Genomic DNA, 26,502 nt, shown 5'->3' with positions numbered 1-26,502 from the left:
ACCACGGTGATGATTTGAAATCTTAACATGCGGTGGAGTTTTTTTTAATGCTTTTTTATTCTGTCCAAGATTGTAGCTGTGTACAAGTATCTTTGGCAATCTTTAAGTACTTATTGCATACTGGGGTTTTTCCAACTTCATATGCCATCAACGTCCTCAGGGAAATTTCTTCTTTTTATCGGGATCGAGATCTCGTTTGACGTCGCTGGATCTTGAAAAAAAAGAAAACCATTTAGGAGTAATTGCAGGAAATAATAACGAAAATGAGAAAACAGATTATCAGCTTTGAAAAGAAATCAGTTTTCAATGCACTCTAACACGCAAACAACAGTCAGGTAGGAAACTCTAATCACAAAATGGTGTCAAAATAAGGTGCATGAGACCATCGTGTGACACACATCTATCTTTTCTTTACTCTTGTTACACATCACGTGAGGTGAGGTCTTTTTCAGCTGGATGAGCAGCAACGGGACAAGATACGGGTATAAAAGAAGGAGACACTCAATCCAGCACTCGGGATATGGGAATTTTAGGTAACACAGCCCTAAACCCCTACACACTCGCCCCCTCTCTCTCTCTCTCTCTCTCTCTCTCTCTCTCTCTCTCTCTCTCTCTATCTCCTCTGTGTTTTCCTTTTTTGTTGTGTTTTTGTTTATGTAATTTATCGAGTATAAACCGCGCCTGAATCGGGCCTAAACCACGTCCAAAGCTCGTCTAAACCGCATCCAAACCGAGCTTAAACCGCGTACAAACCGCGTTCAAACAGTGTCGAGGCCACATACAAATCGAGTCTGCACTTCGTCCAAACCGTGTCGAAACCGCATCCAAATCGATTCTAAGCCGCGTACGAACCGCGTCTATACCACATCCAAACTGCGATTAGACCTTGTCCAAACCGCGTCAAAATCTCGTCCAGTCTGCGCCACACCGTTCGAATCGCGTCCTAACCGTTATATAAAAAAATTGGAGACCCATCTCTCTTTTAAACTGTGATCGTAAAATTGCTGCAAAATCAGTTGCTAGTAGAATAAGGAGAACTTTGCCGTCGGTGACAAGCAGTGATCAAACTGGTTTCCAAAAGCATTAAAAGCAAGGGGGACACACCATAACACCATATCCAGCGTGGCTATCACGTCACGAATGCACACAACCACTCCACCGGGTTTATTGGCAGCCATGAACAGCTGGAGCTGCCACTTAAGGGGGTGCCATCCTGACGATGCCTAACAAGTCCGAAACAGCTGTCCATGGCTGCCAATGAACCAGGTAAAATGGTGCGAATGCGTTACGTAATGGCCACGCCGGGTTTGGTGTTATGGTTGTGTTCACCTTGCTTTTAATGCTCTGTTTCCAAAAAGACAGTTTCGCCTCTGTTTCCAAAACGTTTATTGGCGAAAACCTAAGGTTGCTAAATCGCACCATAAGTTACACTGACATCGAAAGAAAAATCCAAGACTTCTCCTCTTTATCGATTTCGAATTAACAGATTGTTTCATGCGATTGTTTCATGCGTCTGTCCTGTTATTGATCATGAATTTCGACATAACATTGTCAAAGTAGGTGTGGATCCGGAGACTACTTTGACAATGTTATGACGAAATTCATTGTCAATAACAGGACAGACGCATGAAAAACTGACATCAATTTGTGTTTTGCAATAAAAATAACAAAAAGGTAGAGGGGTTAAAATTAAGTCAAAACACGACAAGAACGCGAGACAAAAATGCGAGAAACGTCAATCTGACGCAAGCAATATAGCGTCATTATCGCATAAATTAAAAAAATTATGTGTCTGTCCGCTTACTGACAATAAAAATTACCCAATGAGCGCGCGATAATTTTTCAGTCATTGTAAAAAAGCTATGGTCCTTTATTGATAAAACTCAAAATGTAAAAAATGTAGTTTGGAAATTCACTTATTTGCTGGATAAAACTCTGTTATAGCGATATCAGTAGCTATGTACAAAACAATGGTTGTGCCCCTCACATTTCTTCAATGTGACTAGAGGGGTACGTGAAGGCTGTCCCCTCTCCCCTAATCTTTTCAGTGTATCTTGGGCAAGGAGTGCAAAGTAAGCCAATATGCCAATGATACTACTCTTATATTACACAGCATAACGTCCTCGATAGGAAGGTCTTTTGCGCTTTACTATTGATATATTCACCCAATTGTCTGGTCTCAGACCAAGATACTATGAGGGTAAGAGAACACATCCCCCATACATAAACCTCTTCCCATGATAATCTTTTTCAATCTAATTTTAGCTCGTAGTCAAGCTGCGAGGCTATTTTAGGAAAGACACCTGATTGGTCAATTGTAATGACGTAATGACCGCTTTGCTGTTCTGCTTTGAGAAAATCGCGTCTGTAGTAGGCATCAAGTTTGTCGATGAGTCTGAAAACTTTGATTTTGAAAAGAGTGGGAAAAGTTCCCGTCCACGTAGAGAAAAATGGTCCATGCTGTACATAGCTGAATCCGATGAAGGTGATGTCGAATCAACAGAAAGTAGGGATGCGAGCTCTTTTGAGGAAGATGTTGAAATTTCGAGCTTCGAAAAATCTTTAAATTTCGATTTAGGATTTCGCTGGATCATGCGACCGCGAGAAAAGTCTTCGCAAGTTTCTTCACAATGACATCTGATCCTCTGACGATGGACCGCGCGGCCATGGGGACGAAACTAAAAATAACTTTCACAGCGTGGCGCGAAGCTTAAAATAGATTGAAAAAGATTATCATAGGGCACGGGGATGTGTCCTCTCACCTGATAGTCTCTTGCTCAGACTAAACTATGAAAAAACCAGTGACGGTACAAGCTGTCATTATTCTAAATTACCGGGAAAAATGAAAAAAAATCTTGAGAATCCTAACCTGTTGGCAACTTAGAAGATTAACTCTCCCAGGTAAAATATAAGCCAAGCAAAGTGGAAGATCTTTTCCAATCATTTATTAAACAATATGACGAAAACCTTCTTTTGACTCGCAATTTGAACCAGTCCGACGTAGCTGGTTTAAATAAGCTAGAAACCTTTACCAAAAGAAGTACTTGAAATTTGGGCAAACTTAAACTATGATGGTTACCCAACCCACTTCGGGGATTTTCCCAATAGTTTTACAATGAAAGCGCGCGCAGGGCCGTACAGGCCATATGATAATAGGTGAATACGATCCGATGTAGCTGTGAATTCACTATTTGGTTTATTTGATTCAATATCCGATGCAGAACTTCACACAGCAAACAATGCTATATTGATACGTAGCTGGTACACAAAGTCCCGACTTTCAATGTTACAATTAAGTTCCCGAAGTGCCATATTTGTCTATCTCTATCTCTACTATTTATATTATAATAAGCTCAATAGCGTATGCATTTTGATTGGTTCCAGCTCACCTAGTATGATCTATGAAGGCGCCGCAAAACGAGGAAACAATGTTGCGAAAACATTGCAAAAGTTTCCCCAGGAAACATTTGTAGCGGAAACAAGATTTGCTTCGCAGGAAGCAAAATGTCCCTGAATTTGTTCGGAAGCATTTTGCTTCCTCAGCAAATGTGTCCTCGTTTGCGCGCCAAGGAAACATTTCGGGAAATAATATTTCCGCAACGATCTTTCCTCGCCTTTGCGGGCGCCTTTAAAGGACATTGGCATAGCTGACGTCATTGTCAAAAACTATTAATTGCTTATTATATAAAACAAATAGATTCCATGTTGCGGTGCGTCTGTTTAGTAATAGATCACAGAAAACGTCAAAATGTGGTAAGAACATCAGTCGCACAGGTCGCGGCACCTTTTTTTTTTCCTTAGCACATTTTGCCGTCATCTGTGATCTATTACTGAACAGACACACGGCAATATGGAATCTATTTTGTCAAATTGCTTGTTGGCATACGTACGGCAGTGTTGACAACATGGTTGCGTCAAGATGGAGAGATCATGACAACTGGAGCAAGAGGGTAGCGAACCATTCTGGCACCATGCTTTATTAAAGACCAGACACCGACACCAGAAGCACTCATTTGTTGTACTGTTCCACCAAAACCACGTGTCGTTAGATCTTCGTCCGGGGTCGCACGCTGAAACAAAGATGTGGTGAAAGAAAAATTATAAAAGATACCAAAGCAAACGAATAAATACAGCTAAAAACCTGAGTTTCATTGTACAACTCATTAAAAGATATTTTGCTGTTTTCTACTCTGGACAAAGCCCTACCCATTCTCAGTATGTCTATTCTTAAATATGTCGTAGGACGTTCCACGTATTCTTAAATCCACCGTGATCTTGGTCGTTTGGAAGATGAAATTGTGATGCAAAGATCAAAGCGTTCCCAACTTCAACTACTTTTCTTAGTTGAGATAAATCTTTTCACCCGTGGCAAACATTTTTTTCCGTTTTCACTTATTTCAAATTTCACTCTCAGTGCACAGTAAAACGTACAACGAGAAGCCGTTTGTCCCATGGCTGAAGTTGGGAGAGGTATGGGTCGTTCCCTTAGATAGCATCACAAACTGCTTTGTAATGCAAAATATCCTTTGAAAACTTGAAGTGAAAGCAAAGCAGTTCGTGACATCATGGTGTTAAGGATAGACCCATGCCTCTCAACGTCTCGATCTGGGGACAAACGGCCCGTCTGTTTTGTCTACTTTACTCAACTAGTGTGACCACGAAATCGTGACTAGTTATAACAATTGTTTTATGGCGCTGAAATTTGACTTATATTGTAAGTTCTGTTGTAAGAGGCAATTTAAGGTGGCTCTAACCAGTTTCAACACTTTGAAGAGACACTCTCTCTGACTAGGAAGATTGCCACTACACGCTGTATCACGAAACAGCAATGTTATTGTGCAACGGGAAAGCCCAGCACAAACACCCAATATTTTGATTTCAGTTGCTCGTATCTCAAAAACAAACTCGGCCATCACGTCACGCATGCGCAGAAACATTTCACCTGGTTCATTAACTTTATCGATTTTCAAAAGGCATTCGATAGCGTGCACCGAGAGAGTCTATGGAAGATCCTTCAAGCATATGGATTACCTCCCAAGATTATCAACCTTATCAAGATGTTCTATGACAACTTCGAATGTAGTATCATCCTTGGAAACACCATTACAGAAGCATTTCCAGTAAAATCGGGAGTGCGCCAGGGCTGCATACTCTCGCCTATTCTCTTCCTTGTTACTATCGACTGGGTGATGCGTCAAGCAACCTGCGCTCTCGTGGAATACAGTGGACTATCTTCTCTCACCTTCAAGACCTTGATTTTGCTGATGATATTGCCATCCTTTCTTCAACACCTACCCATCTTCAGGAGAAATCAGACGATCTCAATACAAATGCCAAGAAAACGGGACTGATCATCAGCAAAAAGAAATCCAAAATTATGTGTGTCAACTCCGATGCATCAAGGTCAATCAACATCGATGGAGAGCCGTTGGAACATACTGAAGAGTTTACTTATCTCGGGAGTGTAATCAGTACAGATAACAGTGCCCAGAAGGACATCAAGGCTAGGCTTAACAAAGTCAAGTGTGCATTTAGTAGACTTAGAAAGATCTGGAAGTCTAAGCAGTATAGCCTTAAGACTAAAGTGCGCATCTACAACAGTAACGTTAAATCTGTGCTACTGTACGGCTCTGAATGCTGGAGAATTGTCAAGAGGGACATAAATAAAGTCAATGTTTTTCACAACAGCTGTCTGCGAAGGATCTGCAACATCTTCTGGCCCAACAAAATTTCCAACAATGACCTGTAACAGAAGACTGGGTGCACAAGTATGGATCTTGAAATCAAGAAACGCCGGCTTAGATGGTTGGGACATGTCTTACGAATGTCGTCGGAGAGGATACCCAAGGTTGCCCTTAGGTGGACACCTGCAGGCAAAAGAAAAAGGGGAAGACCCAAAACCACCTGGAGGAAGACAGTGGAAACTGAACTTAGTGAGATGGGTTTGTCATGGGGAGAGACACAGGCAATTGCGAAAGACAAGACCCGGTGGAAAAGAGACATTGTTGCGGCCCTATGCCCCATTGGGGGCAATAAGGACTAATATATATATTGGCGGCCATGAACATCATACGCACGATCATCATCATCATCATCATCATCAACAGCATCATCATCGTCGTCATCACCATATATCAAAAACAAACTCAGTTACCCCCATTTTTTATTGCTGGAAAGTGATCAGGAGGCCAAAATGAAACTTTGTGCAAAGTGTAAAATAATTGTGTACGGCAGATTCAGAACCCCCTTAAATCTGTGTTTTTTAAGGTGGCTCTGATTCTTAAACTTTGCAGAAAGTTTCATCTTGGCCTTCTGATCACTTTCCAGCAATAAACACGGGTTTATCATATCCAGGAGCCCATGACGTGAGCTTCCGTATGCACTATATCCTTGAGTCAACCTTTGTGCAAATCTCCCTTTTTTATGGGATCCACTCCTTCTGCAGGAGACTCACATTTACATCAATTTGCGTACATTGTTTGAGCTATTTTACGTATTCCAGAGCATTGGAGGATGACGATAATAATGACGATTATGATGAAGAAGATGACGATAAATACTTACGTTTCATTATAACAACTACTGCGCCATTATCTAATTCCCTTGAATCCTATAAAATAAAGAACGTTCTTTGTATTAAAGAGAGGGAAAAGACTGACTCCCTGGCAATGAATGCAAGCTGTGCATTCTTTTCAAAGCGTTCATCAGTCCATCAGGAAACTTAGTTTAGATTTCCGTGTTTAGTAGTACCAAGGTTATGAAGTGCTCACAATGGTCTTGACCGTCTACACAAATCGCACAGTTTGAATGTGTGGGAGTATTTTGACCAGCCCTTGGACTTTCGATAATCTGTGCTTCCTTTTAGGCACCCTTCATGCACATAACAAATGTGGTACAGCTGTTCTCCCAAAGCAATCATGTAGGAAGGTGAATCACCAAATGAGATCGGTGTGTCACAAAAATTGAAAGTGACGAAAACAAAAAAGCATGATGACACACCATAACAAGTAAGCGTGCACAATGTTCCTGACCGTCTATGCAGGTCTTACAGTTTGAAGGGGTGGGAGTATTTTGACCATCTCAAACATGTGTAGCTGTCACACTATGTTTGCCCTCTATGATAAGTTAAAGCTTAAGTAAGTCTGCCGGGACATTCGATAAACTATGCTTCATACAAGATGATTGAAACTAGGAAGAGGGAAAAGCTGTCAATGATCATACTTTAGCTGGACACTTTTTAACATATTTCCGAACCTTGAGCAAATCGTTTTCATTACTGAAACCCCCACATGCTCCGAACAAGACAATGCTGATCACCAAAATCACCTAAAATAATAAGAAAAAAGATCAATCAATGTGTCTGATTGACTGACTGACTGACTGAGTGCATGTCTGAAACGTCAGAAAGGTATTTCCCGTATCAACCAATCTCGTTCGCAGAGTCCTCGAACTTTTTGGTCAGCAAGTGGGCGTCCGGAGCTCAACCGCTGAGAAAAAAGCCCGCGGATTCTGGGTACTGAGAGAAGCATGCAACCTCGTTCCCAAGGCCTCTCTTCGTCCTTTCCCTGGAGGCTAACGAGAGGAAGAGAGACCCTGGGAACAAGGATGAAGAAGCAGAAGAAGAAGAAGAAGAAGAAGAAGAAGAAGAAGAAGAAGAAGAAGAAGAAGAAGAAGAAGAAGAAGAAAAAGAAGAAAGCTGAATAAATAATAAATGAATCCTAATTACCACTACTTTACACCATTCAAAGTTTTAAATATTTCAAAATAAGATAGTACACACTTGATAACTTGGAAACAAAGTTTACCTTCATTGCGTACTCTGCAGGAGAACAATTAAAAACAGAACAGTCATTTTTAACTTAAACTCAAATTATAAAAACTTTCACTACATTCATCACCTTCACAATGTCGAGGAACTTCTTTTTTTCCTGTTTCCGTTTTCTAAACTAGTTCAATTTCGATTTTCCTTTGTTTCAGATTATGATATTTCCTGCTAACAGAGGTCTCTTTTCTTTTGCGTTCTCTGGATTGACGAGTACGGCAGAAGACACCTCTGCCATTGGTCGAAATTCACTGTGTTGAGCATGCACGGCGGTTACTTAGCGACCGAATCCGTACGTCATACTTCATGTTGTGTGGGCTCACTAAACAACAGCGGAATTACTGTAAAGGAATGCGTGGGACACAGTGGGCTCAAGTCACAGTCAGCAAACATATCATTGGGCATGCGGTTTGAAGAGTGCCGTCCAAGGTTTGTCGATGGCGGCTGGATCAGAGCGAGTTTCAACGCATGGCAAAAGTCTTTTCACGTGCTCGTCAACCGAGCGAACGCAAAAGAAAGGAAACCTCTCCGAGCAGGGAAATTATGATAATTGAAAATTAGAAAAAAAATTTATTAAACTGGCTTGAAAAATTTTAAACTAAGAAAAAAAAGTTAACATGTACACTGAGCCAAGAGACCATACCTAAATTTTAACCGAAGATATAAAATAATTCAAATTTGCCAAGCCGTTATATCCCCGAATGATCGGTTCGTAATTATTACTTAGTTCTTATTACCCTTCACACCTATTATTATCCTTTATAATTTAGGAGTTTCAGTGAATGCATTTTAAATTTGTACATCTGTTACATCTTTTACTTTGCAAGTGAAAATTCATTCATAGCACAAAGTGTGATCCCATTATGAACTTCAATTAATCAGCTGAGCACACGTAGATATTCTCCAAAATCCCTTTTAACCTCGGTGGGTGCGGACTGCAAAACCTTCAGTTGCTTTAGACAAAATTCGATTGCGCCTTAAATTTACTCAGAAAGCGAGACAAAAGGGCCATTTATACGGGAGAAAATAAGAGGCGTCTTAAATAAGAAGCGAAATGCTCGTATAAATGGTAAAAAACAAGCGTTCGCGTCATATTTTAGACGCGACTTACATACGACGCGTCTTATCTTGAAACAGAATTTTCGGCTGTTCGGCTATTTTGTCCGCGTCTTAAATAAGTTAAGAACAACTTGATAACTGAGAACGACTTGATAACTGCGTCGTGACAAGCGCCAATTAAGTTATTTTTTTGTTTTAATTCAATTGGATTAAAAGAGTTTTCAATTCGCAACTTTGCGGATGAAAATTACAAAGGTGGTAACTGTGAATTAACAGTTATTCTTCTAGGGCGTGCCAGATTTATAATGATAAATAACCAAATAAGACGCGAACCATTTAGACGAGATGTTCGCGCCGTATGTAGAACGTAACGCGGACGTATAAATGGTACAGTTCCCGTCCTATTTAAGACGCGTGTTATTTTCTCCCGTGTAAATGGCCCTAATAATATATTTAGATTTTCTCGTGAAGATAAAGGAAGAATTTAGTAGTTAGCGTGAAAACGTGAAACCAACAAACCTAAAAAAGATCGTGTCGGGAAATGTTCAAAAGCATGAACCGTGAAAAGCCAGTCTAATAATCTAATTCGCAGTGTTTGGCAGAAGAAAACAGCTACAATTTCTGCAAAGTAGTCAGTTTTGATGAGTTACATTGCAGCAATTGAAAAGGCCGAGTACCAGTTTTCGAGCAAAGGCTTGGGTCAGTAGTAAAGCATCATTTTATGAGTGTCATGGTACTTTGAAAACAGGGATATTGGTTTGCATTAGTTTTGCTGGTGTTCATGATCTTACCTTGATTTTAAGATGCGTTTAGAGAGAAAAGCGATGATCAAATGATTAAAGGTGAGAGAAAAGTTTGTTTGGTCGATGACAGAAATTCTTGTTGAGGCTCTCGATTTCCATGGACACTCAACATAGTATTTATTGAGCCGGCCACATTTTCTTTCATGAAAAAAGTGTCTTCATTTCAAATTTACAGGAGAGCAGATTTTAAGACCTCTCCGCTTGGATATCGCTTTATTTATATGCAATTATTTCAAGGAAAAGAAGCTCATTGGACAATATATATTCACCATTATGCGTTTCCTTCACATAACATTTCTTATTTATTGTCACCGCATTGTAATAATAATCGATTTAAAAATGTTTGGTGTGTAGCCAGGCATATTAAAAATAATAAAAAAGTTGACACTGGCTAAAATATTGTGTTGGACGTTTCGGCAACTACTGTTGCCTTCTTCAGCAGGGATAAAAAATGCAAAAATCTAACGGCGTCCTGATGGTACACGATGCGTATAAATATTAAATCGCACCTCAAACGAATATTTCAAAATTAAATAGACAATAAAAACAAAGGTCTCCAGAGCATTCTAAAATATTACTACAAATTCTTTATGTTATTGTAAACGTTTCGAAGTGCTATATGCTCGTTTATAGCGTTCGTGTCTCGCAAGGAATGCCAAGCCTCAAGAATAAGTCTTTGTCGCCATGCCGATGACTTGTCAACAATTTCGACATTCATCAAGTCTATTTGGTGATTGTAGCACATGTGGTGTTTGGCCAACAAAGAGTTTCCATCTAATGTTGCTACGGCCTTTGTGTGCTCTTTTACGCGTGTTTTTAGCGCGCGCGATGTCTGACCGATGTAAACACAATCACAATCGTTGCATTTGATCTTGTACACGATTCCTCTGGAGGCCTCCCTCTCGATCTTGTCTTTTGGTTTTTTAAGTATGTATTCAAAGCATTAGGAAAAGTGCTTAAGTAAATAGCTGTCTGTTCAGTACAGATGATCACTCGCCTAGATAGCCAAAGTAAGTAACAGATGTTGACACTATTTTCCGGCCGCCATATTGGTGCACCACAGATGTGCACCAACACTGGGCTCAGTAAATTTCTGCGAAACATTTCGACGAATATCTGAAGTTTGGGGAAACGAACGGGCCTAAAACTTGAAGAAGTGTCTTCTTCATTTATCTTCTACAACATCACGAATTCTTGACTTTTTCCACTGCATTGTTTTCGATTTATTTTTTTATTGCGTGACAGTGAAAACGATCTATTGTCTATTTTATTTTGAAATATTTGTTTGAGGTGCGATTTAATATTTATACGCATCGTGTACCATCAGGACGCCGTTAGATTTTTGCATTTTTTATCCCTGCTGAAGAAGGCAACAGTAGTTGCCGAAACGTCCAACACAATATTTTAGCCAGTGTCAACTTTTTTTTATTTTTAATAATCGATTTACCTTACAGCCAACTCCGGGGTCTTCTTCCTCGTTTCTAACAGCAACACGTTGAAAAACTAAATTTGTTCAAGTTTTAATTGGAGGGGCAGGGGTCGTTCAACTACATTTAGTACGAATCTTTGGTTTTTCTATTAAACATATTGTTGAGCTTTGTTATTCCTCAAATCTGGAAATTCATATATTTTTGCATAGCAATTTTAGCACAAAATTTTCAACACCCATTTGGCAAAAAAATTGGGTTATATTTTTAGGTGACGTTTTCGTCTGGCGCTGTCGCCCAATCGCCGTGGCCACTTCTAGATTTATCTTTCATCCTTATAAAAACTATCAAAGAGTCAAAAGTCCTTTTACCAAAATCTTGATGTTCAGAGATTGTCACAATCGATAAATGAGGGACAAGAAGGGGAGGGAGGAAGATAGACCTGGGAACAAGGTTGAAGAAGAAGAAGAAGAAGAAGAGAGCTGAATAAAAAATAAATGAATCCTATTTACCAGGGAAATTATGATAATTGAAAATTAGAAAAAAAATTTATTAAACTGGCTTGAAAAATTTTAAACTAAGAAAAAAAAGTTAACATGTACACTGAGCCAAGAGACCATACCTAAATTTTAACCGAAGATATAAAATAATTCAAATTTGCCAAGCCGTTATATCCCCGAATGATCGGTTCGTAATTATTACTTAGTTCTTATTACCCTTCACACCTATTATTATCCTTTATAATTTAGGAGTTTCAGTGAATGCATTTTAAATTTGTACATCTGTTACATCTTTTACTTTGCAAGTGAAAATTCATTCATAGCACAAAGTGTGATCCCATTATGAACTTCAATTAATCAGCTGAGCACACGTAGATATTCTCCAAAATCCCTTTTAACCTCGGTGGGTGCGGACTGCAAAACCTTCAGTTGCTTTAGACAAAATTCGATTGCGCCTTAAATTTACTCAGAAAGCGAGACAAAAGGGCCATTTATACGGGAGAAAATAAGAGGCGTCTTAAATAAGAAGCGAAATGCTCGTATAAATGGTAAAAAACAAGCGTTCGCGTCATATTTTAGACGCGACTTACATACGACGCGTCTTATCTTGAAACAGAATTTTCGGCTGTTCGGCTATTTTGTCCGCGTCTTAAATAAGTTAAGAACAACTTGATAACTGAGAACGACTTGATAACTGCGTCGTGACAAGCGCCAATTAAGTTATTTTTTTGTTTTAATTCAATTGGATTAAAAGAGTTTTCAATTCGCAACTTTGCGGATGAAAATTACAAAGGTGGTAACTGTGAATTAACAGTTATTCTTCTAGGGCGTGCCAGATTTATAATGATAAATAACCAAATAAGACGCGAACCATTTAGACGAGATGTTCGCGCCGTATGTAGAACGTAACGCGGACGTATAAATGGTACAGTTCCCGTCCTATTTAAGACGCGTGTTATTTTCTCCCGTGTAAATGGCCCTAATAATATATTTAGATTTTCTCGTGAAGATAAAGGAAGAATTTAGTAGTTAGCGTGAAAACGTGAAACCAACAAACCTAAAAAAGATCGTGTCGGGAAATGTTCAAAAGCATGAACCGTGAAAAGCCAGTCTAATAATCTAATTCGCAGTGTTTGGCAGAAGAAAACAGCTACAATTTCTGCAAAGTAGTCAGTTTTGATGAGTTACATTGCAGCAATTGAAAAGGCCGAGTACCAGTTTTCGAGCAAAGGCTTGGGTCAGTAGTAAAGCATCATTTTATGAGTGTCATGGTACTTTGAAAACAGGGATATTGGTTTGCATTAGTTTTGCTGGTGTTCATGATCTTACCTTGATTTTAAGATGCGTTTAGAGAGAAAAGCGATGATCAAATGATTAAAGGTGAGAGAAAAGTTTGTTTGGTCGATGACAGAAATTCTTGTTGAGGCTCTCGATTTCCATGGACACTCAACATAGTATTTATTGAGCCGGCCACATTTTCTTTCATGAACAAAGTGTCTTCATTTCAAATTTACAGGAGAGCAGATTTTAAGACCTCTCCGCTTGGATATCGCTTTATTTATATGCAATTATTTCAAGGAAAAGAAGCTCATTGGACAATATATATTCACCATTATGCGTTTCCTTCACATAACATTTCTTATTTATTGTCACCGCATTGTAATAATAATCGATTTAAAAATGTTTGGTGTGTAGCCAGGCATATTAAAAATAATAAAAAAGTTGACACTGGCTAAAATATTGTGTTGGACGTTTCGGCAACTACTGTTGCCTTCTTCAGCAGGGATAAAAAATGCAAAAATCTAACGGCGTCCTGATGGTACACGATGCGTATAAATATTAAATCGCACCTCAAACGAATATTTCAAAATTAAATAGACAATAAAAACAAAGGTCTCCAGAGCATTCTAAAATATTACTACAAATTCTTTATGTTATTGTAAACGTTTCGAAGTGCTATATGCTCGTTTATAGCGTTCGTGTCTCGCAAGGAATGCCAAGCCTCAAGAATAAGTCTTTGTCGCCATGCCGATGACTTGTCAACAATTTCGACATTCATCAAGTCTATTTGGTGATTGTAGCACATGTGGTGTTTGGCCAACAAAGAGTTTCCATCTAATGTTGCTACGGCCTTTGTGTGCTCTTTTACGCGTGTTTTTAGCGCGCGCGATGTCTGACCGATGTAAACACAATCACAATCGTTGCATTTGATCTTGTACACGATTCCTCTGGAGGCCTCCCTCTCGATCTTGTCTTTTGGTTTTTTAAGTATGTATTCAAAGCATTAGGAAAAGTGCTTAAGTAAATAGCTGTCTGTTCAGTACAGATGATCACTCGCCTAGATAGCCAAAGTAAGTAACAGATGTTGACACTATTTTCCGGCCGCCATATTGGTGCACCACAGATGTGCACCAACATGGCGTTTTCATACTGGGCTCAGTAAATTTCTGCGAAACATTTCGACGAATATCTGAAGTTTGGGGAAACGAACGGGCCTAAAACTTGAAGAAGTGTCTTCTTCATTTATCTTCTACAACATCACGAATTCTTGACTTTTTCCACTGCATTGTTTTCGATTTATTTTTTTATTGCGTGACAGTGAAAACGATCTATTGTCTATTTTATTTTGAAATATTTGTTTGAGGTGCGATTTAATATTTATACGCATCGTGTACCATCAGGACGCCGTTAGATTTTTGCATTTTTTATCCCTGCTGAAGAAGGCAACAGTAGTTGCCGAAACGTCCAACACAATATTTTAGCCAGTGTCAACTTTTTTTTATTTTTAATAATCGATTTACCTTACAGCCAACTCCGGGGTCTTCTTCCTCGTTTCTAACAGCAACACGTTGAAAAACTAAATTTGTTCAAGTTTTAATTGGAGGGGCAGGGGTCGTTCAACTACATTTAGTACGAATCTTTGGTTTTTCTATTAAACATATTGTTGAGCTTTGTTATTCCTCAAATCTGGAAATTCATATATTTTTGCATAGCAATTTTAGCACAAAATTTTCAACACCCATTTGGCAAAAAAATTGGGTTATATTTTTAGGTGACGTTTTCGTCTGGCGCTGTCGCCCAATCGCCGTGGCCACTTCTAGATTTATCTTTCATCCTTATAAAAACTATCAAAGAGTCAAAAGTCCTTTTACCAAAATCTTGATGTTCAGAGATTGTCACAATCGATAAATGAGGGACAAGAAGGGGAGGGAGGAAGATAGACCTGGGAACAAGGTTGAAGAAGAAGAAGAAGAAGAAGAGAGCTGAATAAAAAATAAATGAATCCTATTTACCAGGGAAATTATGATAATTGAAAATTAGAAAAAAAATTTATTAAACTGGCTTGAAAAATTTTAAACTAAGAAAAAAAAGTTAACATGTACACTGAGCCAAGAGACCATACCTAAATTTTAACCGAAGATATAAAATAATTCAAATTTGCCAAGCCGTTATATCCCCGAATGATCGGTTCGTAATTATTACTTAGTTCTTATTACCCTTCACACCTATTATTATCCTTTATAATTTAGGAGTTTCAGTGAATGCATTTTAAATTTGTACATCTGTTACATCTTTTACTTTGCAAGTGAAAATTCATTCATAGCACAAAGTGTGATCCCATTATGAACTTCAATTAATCAGCTGAGCACACGTAGATATTCTCCAAAATCCCTTTTAACCTCGGTGGGTGCGGACTGCAAAACCTTCAGTTGCTTTAGACAAAATTCGATTGCGCCTTAAATTTACTCAGAAAGCGAGACAAAAGGGCCATTTATACGGGAGAAAATAAGAGGCGTCTTAAATAAGAAGCGAAATGCTCGTATAAATGGTAAAAAACAAGCGTTCGCGTCATATTTTAGACGCGACTTACATACGACGCGTCTTATCTTGAAACAGAATTTTCGGCTGTTCGGCTATTTTGTCCGCGTCTTAAATAAGTTAAGAACAACTTGATAACTGAGAACGACTTGATAACTGCGTCGTGACAAGCGCCAATTAAGTTATTTTTTGTTTTAATTCAATTGGATTAAAAGAGTTTTCAATTCGCAACTTTGCGGATGAAAATTACAAAGGTGGTAACTGTGAATTAACAGTTATTCTTCTAGGGCGTGCCAGATTTATAATGATAAATAACCAAATAAGACGCGAACCATTTAGACGAGATGTTCGCGCCGTATGTAGAACGTAACGCGGACGTATAAATGGTACAGTTCCCGTCCTATTTAAGACGCGTGTTATTTTCTTCCGTGTAAATGGCCCTAATAATATATTTAGATTTTCTCGTGAAGATAAAGGAAGAATTTAGTAGTTAGCGTGAAAACGTGAAACCAACAAACCTAAAAAAGATCGTGTCGGGAAATGTTCAAAAGCATGAACCGTGAAAAGCCAGTCTAATAATCTAATTCGCAGTGTTTGGCAGAAGAAAACAGCTACAATTTCTGCAAAGTAGTCAGTTTTGATGAGTTACATTGCAGCAATTGAAAAGGCCGAGTACCAGTTTTCGAGCAAAGGCTTGGGTCAGTAGTAAAGCATCATTTTATGAGTGTCATGGTACTTTGAAAACAGGGATATTGGTTTGCATTAGTTTTGCTGGTGTTCATGATCTTACCTTGATTTTAAGATGCGTTTAGAGAGAAAAGCGATGATCAAATGATTAAAGGTGAGAGAAAAGTTTGTTTGGTCGATGACAGAAATTCTTGTTGAGGCTCTCGATTTCCATGGACACTCAACATAGTATTTATTGAGCCGGCCACATTTTCTTTCATGAACAAAGTGTCTTCATTTCAAATTTACAGGAGAGCAGATTTTACGACCTCTCCGCTTGGATATCGCTTTATTTATATGCAATTATTTCAAGGAAAAGAAGCTCATTGGACAATATATATTCACCATTATGCGTTTCCTTCACATAACATTTCTTATTTATTGTCACCGCATTGTAATAATAATCGATTTAAAAATGTTTGGTGTGTAGCCAGGCATATTAAAAATAATAAAAAAGTTGACACTGGCTAAAATATTGTGTTGGACGTTTCGGCAACTACTGTTGCCTTCTTCAGCAGGGATAAAAAATGCAAAAATCTAACGGCGTCCTGATGGTACACGATGCGTATAAATATTAAATCGCACCTCAAACGAATATTTCAAAATAAAATAGACAATAAAAACAAAGGTCTCCAGAGCATTCTAAAATATTACTACAAATTCTTTATGTTATTGTAAACGTTTCGAAGTGCTATATGCTCGTTTATAGCGTTCGTGTCTCGCAAGGAATGCCAAGCCTCAAGAATAAGTCTTTGTCGCCATGCCGATGACTTGTCAACAATTTCGACATTCATCAAGTCTATTTGGTGATTGTAGCACATGTGGTGTTTGGCCAACAAAGAGTTTCCATCTAATGTTGCTACGGCCTTTGTGTGCTCTTTTACGCGTGTTTTTAGCGCGCGCGATGTCTGACCGATGTAAACACAATCACAATCGTTGCATTTGATCTTGTACACGATTCCTCTGGAGGCCTCCCTCTCGATCTTGTCTTTTGGTTTTTTAAGTATGTATTCAAAGCATTAGGAAAAGTGCTTAAGTAAATAGCTGTCTGTTCAGTACAGATGATCACTCGCCTAGATAGCCAAAGTAAGTAACAGATGTTGACACTATTTTCCGGCCGCCATATTGGTGCACCACAGATGTGCACCAACACTGGGCTCAGTAAATTTCTGCGAAACATTTCGACGAATATCTGAAGTTTGGGGAAACGAACGGGCCTAAAACTTGAAGAAGTGTCTTCTTCATTTATCTTCTACAACATCACGAATTCTTGACTTTTTCCACTGCATTGTTTTCGATTTATTTTTTTATTGCGTGACAGTGAAAACGATCTATTGTCTATTTTATTTTGAAATATTTGTTTGAGGTGCGATTTAATATTTATACGCATCGTGTACCATCAGGACGCCGTTAGATTTTTGCATTTTTTATCCCTGCTGAAGAAGGCAACAGTAGTTGCCGAAACGTCCAACACAATATTTTAGCCAGTGTCAACTTTTTTTTATTTTAATAATCGATTTACCTTACAGCCAACTCCGGGGTCTTCTTCCTCGTTTCTAACAGCAACACGTTGAAAAACTAAATTTGTTCAAGTTTTAATTGGAGGGGCAGGGGTCGTTCAACTACATTTAGTACGAATCTTTGGTTTTTCTATTAAACATATTGTTGAGCTTTGTTATTCCTCAAATCTGGAAATTCATATATTTTTGCATAGCAATTTTAGCACAAAATTTTCAACACCCATTTGGCAAAAAAATTGGGTTATTTTTAGGTGACGTTTTCGTCTGGCGCTGTCGCCCAATCGCCGTGGCCACTTCTAGATTTATCTTTCATCCTTATAAAAACTATCAAAGAGTCAAAAGTCCTTTTACCAAAATCTTGATGTTCAGAGATTGTCACAATCGATAAATGAGGGACAAGAAGGGGAGGGAGGAAGATAGACCTGGGAACAAGGTTGAAGAAGAAGAAGAAGAAGAAGAGAGCTGAATAAAAAATAAATGAATCCTATTTACCAGGGAAATTATGATAATTGAAAATTAGAAAAAAAATTTATTAAACTGGCTTGAAAAATTTTAAACTAAGAAAAAAAAGTTAACATGTACACTGAGCCAAGAGACCATACCTAAATTTTAACCGAAGATATAAAATAATTCAAATTTGCCAAGCCGTTATATCCCCGAATGATCGGTTCGTAATTATTACTTAGTTCTTATTACCCTTCACACCTATTATTATCCTTTATAATTTAGGAGTTTCAGTGAATGCATTTTAAATTTGTACATCTGTTACATCTTTTACTTTGCAAGTGAAAATTCATTCATAGCACAAAGTGTGATCCCATTATGAACTTCAATTAATCAGCTGAGCACACGTAGATATTCTCCAAAATCCCTTTTAACCTCGGTGGGTGCGGACTGCAAAACCTTCAGTTGCTTTAGACAAAATTCGATTGCGCCTTAAATTTACTCAGAAAGCGAGACAAAAGGGCCATTTATACGGGAGAAAATAAGAGGCGTCTTAAATAAGAAGCGAAATGCTCGTATAAATGGTAAAAAACAAGCGTTCGCGTCATATTTTAGACGCGACTTACATACGACGCGTCTTATCTTGAAACAGAATTTTCGGCTGTTCGGCTATTTTGTCCGCGTCTTAAATAAGTTAAGAACAACTTGATAACTGAGAACGACTTGATAACTGCGTCGTGACAAGCGCCAATTAAGTTATTTTTTTGTTTTAATTCAATTGGATTAAAAGAGTTTTCAATTCGCAACTTTGCGGATGAAAATTACAAAGGTGGTAACTGTGAATTAACAGTTATTCTTCTAGGGCGTGCCAGATTTATAATGATAAATAACCAAATAAGACGCGAACCATTTAGACGAGATGTTCGCGCCGTATGTAGAACGTAACGCGGACGTATAAATGGTACAGTTCCCGTCCTATTTAAGACGCGTGTTATTTTCTTCCGTGTAAATGGCCCTAATAATATATTTAGATTTTCTCGTGAAGATAAAGGAAGAATTTAGTAGTTAGCGTGAAAACGTGAAACCAACAAACCTAAAAAAGATCGTGTCGGGAAATGTTCAAAAGCATGAACCGTGAAAAGCCAGTCTAATAATCTAATTCGCAGTGTTTGGCAGAAGAAAACAGCTACAATTTCTGCAAAGTAGTCAGTTTTGATGAGTTACATTGCAGCAATTGAAAAGGCCGAGTACCAGTTTTCGAGCAAAGGCTTGGGTCAGTAGTAAAGCATCATTTTATGAGTGTCATGGTACTTTGAAAACAGGGATATTGGTTTGCATTAGTTTTGCTGGTGTTCATGATCTTACCTTGATTTTAAGATGCGTTTAGAGAGAAAAGCGATGATCAAATGATTAAAGGTGAGAGAAAAGTTTGTTTGGTCGATGACAGAAATTCTTGTTGAGGCTCTCGATTTCCATGGACACTCAACATAGTATTTATTGAGCCGGCCACATTTTCTTTCATGAACAAAGTGTCTTCATTTCAAATTTACAGGAGAGCAGATTTTACGACCTCTCCGCTTGGATATCGCTTTATTTATATGCAATTATTTCAAGGAAAAGAAGCTCATTGGACAATATATATTCACCATTATGCGTTTCCTTCACATAACATTTCTTATTTATTGTCACCGCATTGTAATAATAATCGATTTAAAAATGTTTGGTGTGTAGCCAGGCATATTAAAAATAATAAAAAAGTTGACACTGGCTAAAATATTGTGTTGGACGTTTCGGCAACTACTGTTGCCTTCTTCAGCAGGGATAAAAAATGCAAAAATCTAACGGCGTCCTGATGGTACACGATGCGTATAAATATTAAATCGCACCTCAAACGAATATTTCAAAATAAAATAGACAATAAAAACAAAGGTCTCCAGAGCATTCTAAAATATTACTACAAATTCTTTATGTTATTGTAAACGTTTCGAAGTGCTATATGCTCGTTTATAGCGTTCGTGTCTCGCAAGGAATGCCAAGCCTCAAGAATAAGTCTTTGTCGCCATGCCGATGACTTGTCAACAATTTCGACATTCATCAAGTCTATTTGGTGATTGTAGCACATGTGGTGTTTGGCCAACAAAGAGTTTCCATCTAATGTTGCTACGGCCTTTGTGTGCTCTTTTACGCGTGTTTTTAGCGCGCGCGATGTCTGACCGATGTAAACACAATCACAATCGTTGCATTTGATCTTGTACACGATTCTTCTGGAGGCCTCCCTCTCGATCTTGTCTTTTGGTTTTTTAAGTATGTATTCAAAGCATTAGGAAAAGTGCTTAAGTAAATAGCTGTCTGTTCAGTACCGATGATCACTCGCCTAGATAGCCAAAGTAAATAACAGATGTTGACACTATTTTCCGGCCGCCATATTGGTGCACCACAGATGTGCACAAACATGGCGTTTTCATACTGAGCTCTGTAAATTTCTGCGAAACATTTCGACGAATATCTGAAGTTTGGGGAAACGAACGGGCCTAAAACTTGAAGAAGTGTCTTCTTCATTTATCTTCTACAACATCACGAATTCTTGACTTTTTCCACTGCATGGTTTTCGATTTATTTTTTTATTGCGTGACAGTGAAAACGATCTATTGTCTATTTTATTTTGAAATATTTGTTTGAGGTGCGATTTAATATTTATACGCATCGTGTACCATCAGGACGCCATTAGATTTTTGCATTTTTTATCCCTGCTGAAGAAGGCAACAGCAGTTGCCGAAACGTCCAACACAATATTTTAGCCAGTGTCAACTTTTTTTTTATTTTTAATAATCGATTTACCTTACAGCCAACTCCGGGGTCTTCTTCCTCGTTTCTAACAGCAACACGTTGAAAAACTAAATTTGTTCAAGTTTTAATTGGAGGGGCAGGGGTCGTTCAACTACATTTAGTACGAATCTTTGGTTTTTCTATTAAATATATTGTTGAGCTTTGTTATTCCTTAAATCTGGAAATTCATATATTTTTGCATAGCAATTTTAGCACAAAATTTTCAACACCCATGTGGCAAAAAAATTGGGTTATATTTTTAGGTGACGTTTTCGTCTGGCGCTGTCGCCCAATCGCCGTGGCCACTTCTAGATTTATCTTTCATCCTTATAAAAACTATCAAAGAGTCAAAAGTCCTTTTACCAAAATCTTGATGTTCAGAGATTGTCACAATCGATAAATGAGGGACAAGAAGGGGAGGGAGGAAGATAGACCTGGGAACAAGGTTGAAGAAGAAGAAGAAGAAGAAGAAGAAGAAGAAGAAGAAGAGAGCTGAATAAAAAATAAATGAATCCTATTTACCACTATTTTACACCATTTAAAGTTTTAAATATTTCAAGATAAGATAGTACACACTTGATAACTTGGAAACAAAGTTTACCTTCATTGCGTACTCTGCAGGAGAACAATTAAAAACAGAACAGTCATTTTTAACTTGAACTCAAATTAGAAAATCTTTCACTACATTCATCACCTTCACAATGTCGAGGAACTTCTTTTTTTCCTGTTTCCGTTTTCTAAACTAGTTCAATTTCGATTTTCCTTTGTTTCAGATTATGATATTTCCTGCTAACAGAGGTCTCTTTTCTTTTGCGTTCTCTGGATTGACGAGTACGGCAGAAGACACCTCTGCCATTGGTCGAAATTCACTGAGTTGAGCATGCACGGCGGTTACTTAGCGACCGAATCCGTACGTCATACTTCATGTTGTGTGGGCTCACTAAACAACAGCGGAATTACTGTAAAGGAATGCGTGGGACACAGTGGGCTCAAGTCACAGTCAGCAAACATATCATTGGGCATGCGGTTTGAAGAGTGGCGTCCAAGGTTTGTCGATGGCGGCTGAATCAGAGCGAGTTTCAACGCATGGCAAAAGTCTTTTCACGTGCTCGTCAACCGAGCCAACGCAAAAGAAAAGAAACCTCTCCTAGCAGGGAAATTATGATAATAGAATATATTAAACTGGCTTGAAAAATTTTAAACTAAGAAAAAAAATTAACATGTACACTGAGCCAAGAGACCATACCTAAATTTTGACTGAAGTATGAAATAATTCAAATTTGTCAAGCCGTTATATTCCCGAATGATCGGTTCGTAATTATTACCAGCACTTATTACCCTTCGAACCTATTATTATCCTTTACAATTTAGGAGTTTCAGTGAATGCAATTTAAATTTTTACATCTGTTACATGTTTTACTTTACAAGTGAAAATTCATTCATAGCACAAAGTGTGATCCCATTATGAACTTCAATTAATCAGCAGAGCACACGTAGATATTCTCCAAAATCCCTTTTAACCTCGGTGGGTGCGGACTGAAAAACCTTCAGTTGCTTTAGACAAAATTCGATTGCGCCTTAAATTTACTCAGAAAGCGAGACAATAGGGCCATTTATACGGGAGAAAATAAGAGGCGTCTTAAATAAGAAGCGAAATGCTCGTATAAATGGTACAAAACAAGCGTTCGCGTCATATTTTAGACGCGACTTACATATGACACGTCTTATCTTGAAACAGAATTTTTGGCTGTTCTATAAGATCGTTTTCACCTGACGTCATCATTTTCTAAAATCCAAAACTAAAGAGCCACGAAAGTTTTTATCCTCATCAGGCATAAGAGGCGGTAAATTTGTATCCATTTGCAATTTTAAAGCTTAATAGCGTGCTTCGTTTGGAAACCAGAGCATTTTGAATTTCTGAGTTATAGCGGTGCGTGACACGAGGCGACGATCAAGTTTATTGAGAAATATATATTTATCTCATGGTTTTGAGCCATTTTAGAATTTAAAGCATTACAAAAAGTGCTTAAGTAAATAGCTGTCTGTTCAGTACAGATGATCACTCGCCTAGATAGCCAAAGTAAGTAACAGATGTTGACACTATTTTCCGGCCGCCATATTGGTGCACCACAGATGTGCACCAACATGGCGTTTTCATACTGGGCTCTGTAAATTTCTGCGAAACATTTCGACGAATATCTGAAGTTTGGGGAAACGAACGGGCCTAAGACTTGAAGAAGTGTCTTCTTCATTTATCTTCTACAACATCACGAATTCTTGACTTTTTCCTCTGCATTGTCTTCGATTTATTTTTTTATTGGGTGACAGTGAAAACGATCTATTGTCTATTTTATTTTGAAATATTTGTTTGAGGTGCGATTTAATATTTATACGCATCGTGTACCATCAGGACGCCGTTAGATTTTTGCATTTTTTATCCCTGCTGAAGAAGGCAACAGTAGTTGCCGAAACGTCCAACACAATATTTTAGCCAGTGTCAACTTTTTTTTTATTTTTAATAATCGATTTACCTTACAGCCAACTCCGGGGTCTTCTTCCTCGTTTCTAACAGCAACACGTTGAAAAACTAAATTTGTTCAAGTTTTAATTGGAGGGGCAGGGGTCGTTCAACTACATTTAGTACGAATCTTTGGTTTTTCTATTAAACATATTGTTGAGCTTTGTTATTCCTCAAATCTGGAAATTCATATATTTTTGCATAGCAATTTTAGCACAAAATTTTCAACACCCATTTGGCAAAAAAATTGGGTTATATTTTTAGGTGACGTTTTCGTCTGGCGCTGTCGCCCAATCGCCGTGGCCACTTCTAGATTTATCTTTCATCCTTATAAAAACTATCAAAGAGTCAAAAGTCCTTTTACCAAAATCTTGATGTTCAGAGATTGTCACAATCGATAAATGAGGGACAAGAAGGGGAGGGAGGAAGATAGACCTGGGAACAAGGTTGAAGAAGAAGAAGAAGAAGAAGAGAGCTGAATAAAAAATAAATGAATCCTATTTACCAGGGAAATTATGATAATTGAAAATTAGAAAAAAAATTTATTAAACTGGCTTGAAAAATTTTAAACTAAGAAAAAAAAGTTAACATGTACACTGAGCCAAGAGACCATACCTAAATTTTAACCGAAGATATAAAATAATTCAAATTTGCCAAGCCGTTATATCCCCGAATGATCGGTTCGTAATTATTACTTAGTTCTTATTACCCTTCACACCTATTATTATCCTTTATAATTTAGGAGTTTCAGTGAATGCATTTTAAATTTGTACATCTGTTACATCTTTTACTTTGCAAGTGAAAATTCATTCATAGCACAAAGTGTGATCCCATTATGAACTTCAATTAATCAGCTGAGCACACGTAGATATTCTCCAAAATCCCTTTTAACCTCGGTGGGTGCGGACTGCAAAACCTTCAGTTGCTTTAGACAAAATTCGATTGCGCCTTAAATTTACTCAGAAAGCGAGACAATAGGGCCATTTATACGGGAGAAAATAAGAGGCGTCTTAAATAAGAAGCGAAATGCTCGTATAAATGGTAAAAAACAAGCGTTCGCGTCATATTTTAGACGCGACTTACATACGACGCGTCTTATCTTGAAACAGAATTTTCGGCTGTTCGGCTATTTTGTCCGCGTCTTAAATAAGTTAAGAACAACTTGGTAACTGAGAACGACTTGATAACTGCGTCGTGACAAGCGCCAATTAAGTTATTTTTTTGTTTTAATTCAATTGGATTAAAAGAGTTTTCAATTCGCAACTTTGCGGATGAAAATTACAAAGGTGGTAACTGTGAATTAACAGTTATTCTTCTAGGGCGTGCCAGATTTATAATGATAAATAACCAAATAAGACGCGAACCATTTAGACGAGATGTTCGCGCCGTATGTAGAACGTAACGCGGACGTATAAATGGTACAGTTCCCGTCCTATTTAAGACGCGTGTTATTTTCTTCCGTGTAAATGGCCCTAATAATATATTTAGATTTTCTCGTGAAGATAAAGGAAGAATTTAGTAGTTAGCGTGAAAACGTGAAACCAACAAACCTAAAAAAGATCGTGTCGGGAAATGTTCAAAAGCATGAACCGTGAAAAGCCAGTCTAATAATCTAATTCGCAGTGTTTGGCAGAAGAAAACAGCTACAATTTCTGCAAAGTAGTCAGTTTTGATGAGTTACATTGCAGCAATTGAAAAGGCCGAGTACCAGTTTTCGAGCAAAGGCTTGGGTCAGTAGTAAAGCATCATTTTATGAGTGTCATGGTACTTTGAAAACAGGGATATTGGTTTGCATTAGTTTTGCTGGTGTTCATGATCTTACCTTGATTTTAAGATGCGTTTAGAGAGAAAAGCGATGATCAAATGATTAAAGGTGAGAGAAAAGTTTGTTTGGTCGATGACAGAAATTCTTGTTGAGGCTCTCGATTTCCATGGACACTCAACATAGTATTTATTGAGCCGGCCACATTTTCTTTCATGAACAAAGTGTCTTCATTTCAAATTTACAGGAGAGCAGATTTTACGACCTCTCCGCTTGGATATCGCTTTATTTATATGCAATTATTTCAAGGAAAAGAAGCTCATTGGACAATATATATTCACCATTATGCGTTTCCTTCACATAACATTTCTTATTTATTGTCACCGCATTGTAATAATAATCGATTTAAAAATGTTTGGTGTGTAGCCAGGCATATTAAAATAATAAAAAAGTTGACACTGGCTAAAATATTGTGTTGGACGTTTCGGCAACTACTGTTGCCTTCTTCAGCAGGGATAAAAAATGCAAAAATCTAACGGCGTCCTGATGGTACACGATGCGTATAAATATTAAATCGCACCTCAAACGAATATTTCAAAATAAAATAGACAATAAAAACAAAGGTCTCCAGAGCATTCTAAAATATTACTACAAATTCTTTATGTTATTGTAAACGTTTCGAAGTGCTATATGCTCGTTTATAGCGTTCGTGTCTCGCAAGGAATGCCAAGCCTCAAGAATAAGTCTTTGTCGCCATGCCGATGACTTGTCAACAATTTCGACATTCATCAAGTCTATTTGGTGATTGTAGCACATGTGGTGTTTGGCCAACAAAGAGTTTCCATCTAATGTTGCTACGGCCTTTGTGTGCTCTTTTACGCGTGTTTTTAGCGCGCGCGATGTCTGACCGATGTAAACACAATCACAATCGTTGCATTTGATCTTGTACACGATTCTTCTGGAGGCCTCCCTCTCGATCTTGTCTTTTGGTTTTTTAAGTATGTATTCAAAGCATTAGGAAAAGTGCTTAAGTAAATAGCTGTCTGTTCAGTACCGATGATCACTCGCCTAGATAGCCAAAGTAAATAACAGATGTTGACACTATTTTCCGGCCGCCATATTGGTGCACCACAGATGTGCACAAACATGGCGTTTTCATACTGAGCTCTGTAAATTTCTGCGAAACATTTCGACGAATATCTGAAGTTTGGGGAAACGAACGGGCCTAAAACTTGAAGAAGTGTCTTCTTCATTTATCTTCTACAACATCACGAAT

General features: G+C 38.0%; 1 protein-coding gene across 3 annotated transcripts; it reads right to left on the bottom strand.

The window, feature by feature from the left end:
- Positions 1-10: 10 nt before the first annotated feature.
- Positions 11-21,742, bottom strand: LOC138045765 (uncharacterized). Of its 3 annotated transcripts, XM_068892396.1 has the most exons (7): positions 21,641-21,742; positions 21,548-21,561; positions 7,806-7,819; positions 7,255-7,326; positions 6,565-6,610; positions 3,891-4,070; positions 11-211 (listed from the first exon to the last, which is right to left on the bottom strand). In XM_068892396.1, exons 3-7 carry the CDS (start codon positions 7,809-7,811, stop codon positions 138-140), a joined length of 378 nt encoding a protein of 125 aa, XP_068748497.1. In that variant the 5' UTR covers positions 7,812-7,819; positions 21,548-21,561; positions 21,641-21,742; the 3' UTR covers positions 11-137. The 3 variants fall into 3 exon arrangements, with proteins under 3 accessions (XP_068748497.1, XP_068748488.1, XP_068748479.1); XM_068892387.1 differs by lacking the exons at positions 21,548-21,561; positions 21,641-21,742 and adding an exon at positions 9,673-9,776; XM_068892378.1 differs by lacking the exons at positions 21,548-21,561; positions 21,641-21,742 and adding an exon at positions 7,899-8,050.
- Positions 21,743-26,502: the final 4,760 nt, after the last annotated feature.

This window comes from Montipora capricornis, chromosome 1 (assembly GCF_036669925.1).
Source record: "Montipora capricornis isolate CH-2021 chromosome 1, ASM3666992v2, whole genome shotgun sequence".
NCBI lineage: Eukaryota > Metazoa > Cnidaria > Anthozoa > Scleractinia > Acroporidae > Montipora > Montipora capricornis.
Note: the sequence above shows the minus strand (reverse complement) of the source record. Positions and strands in the feature narration are given on the sequence as shown.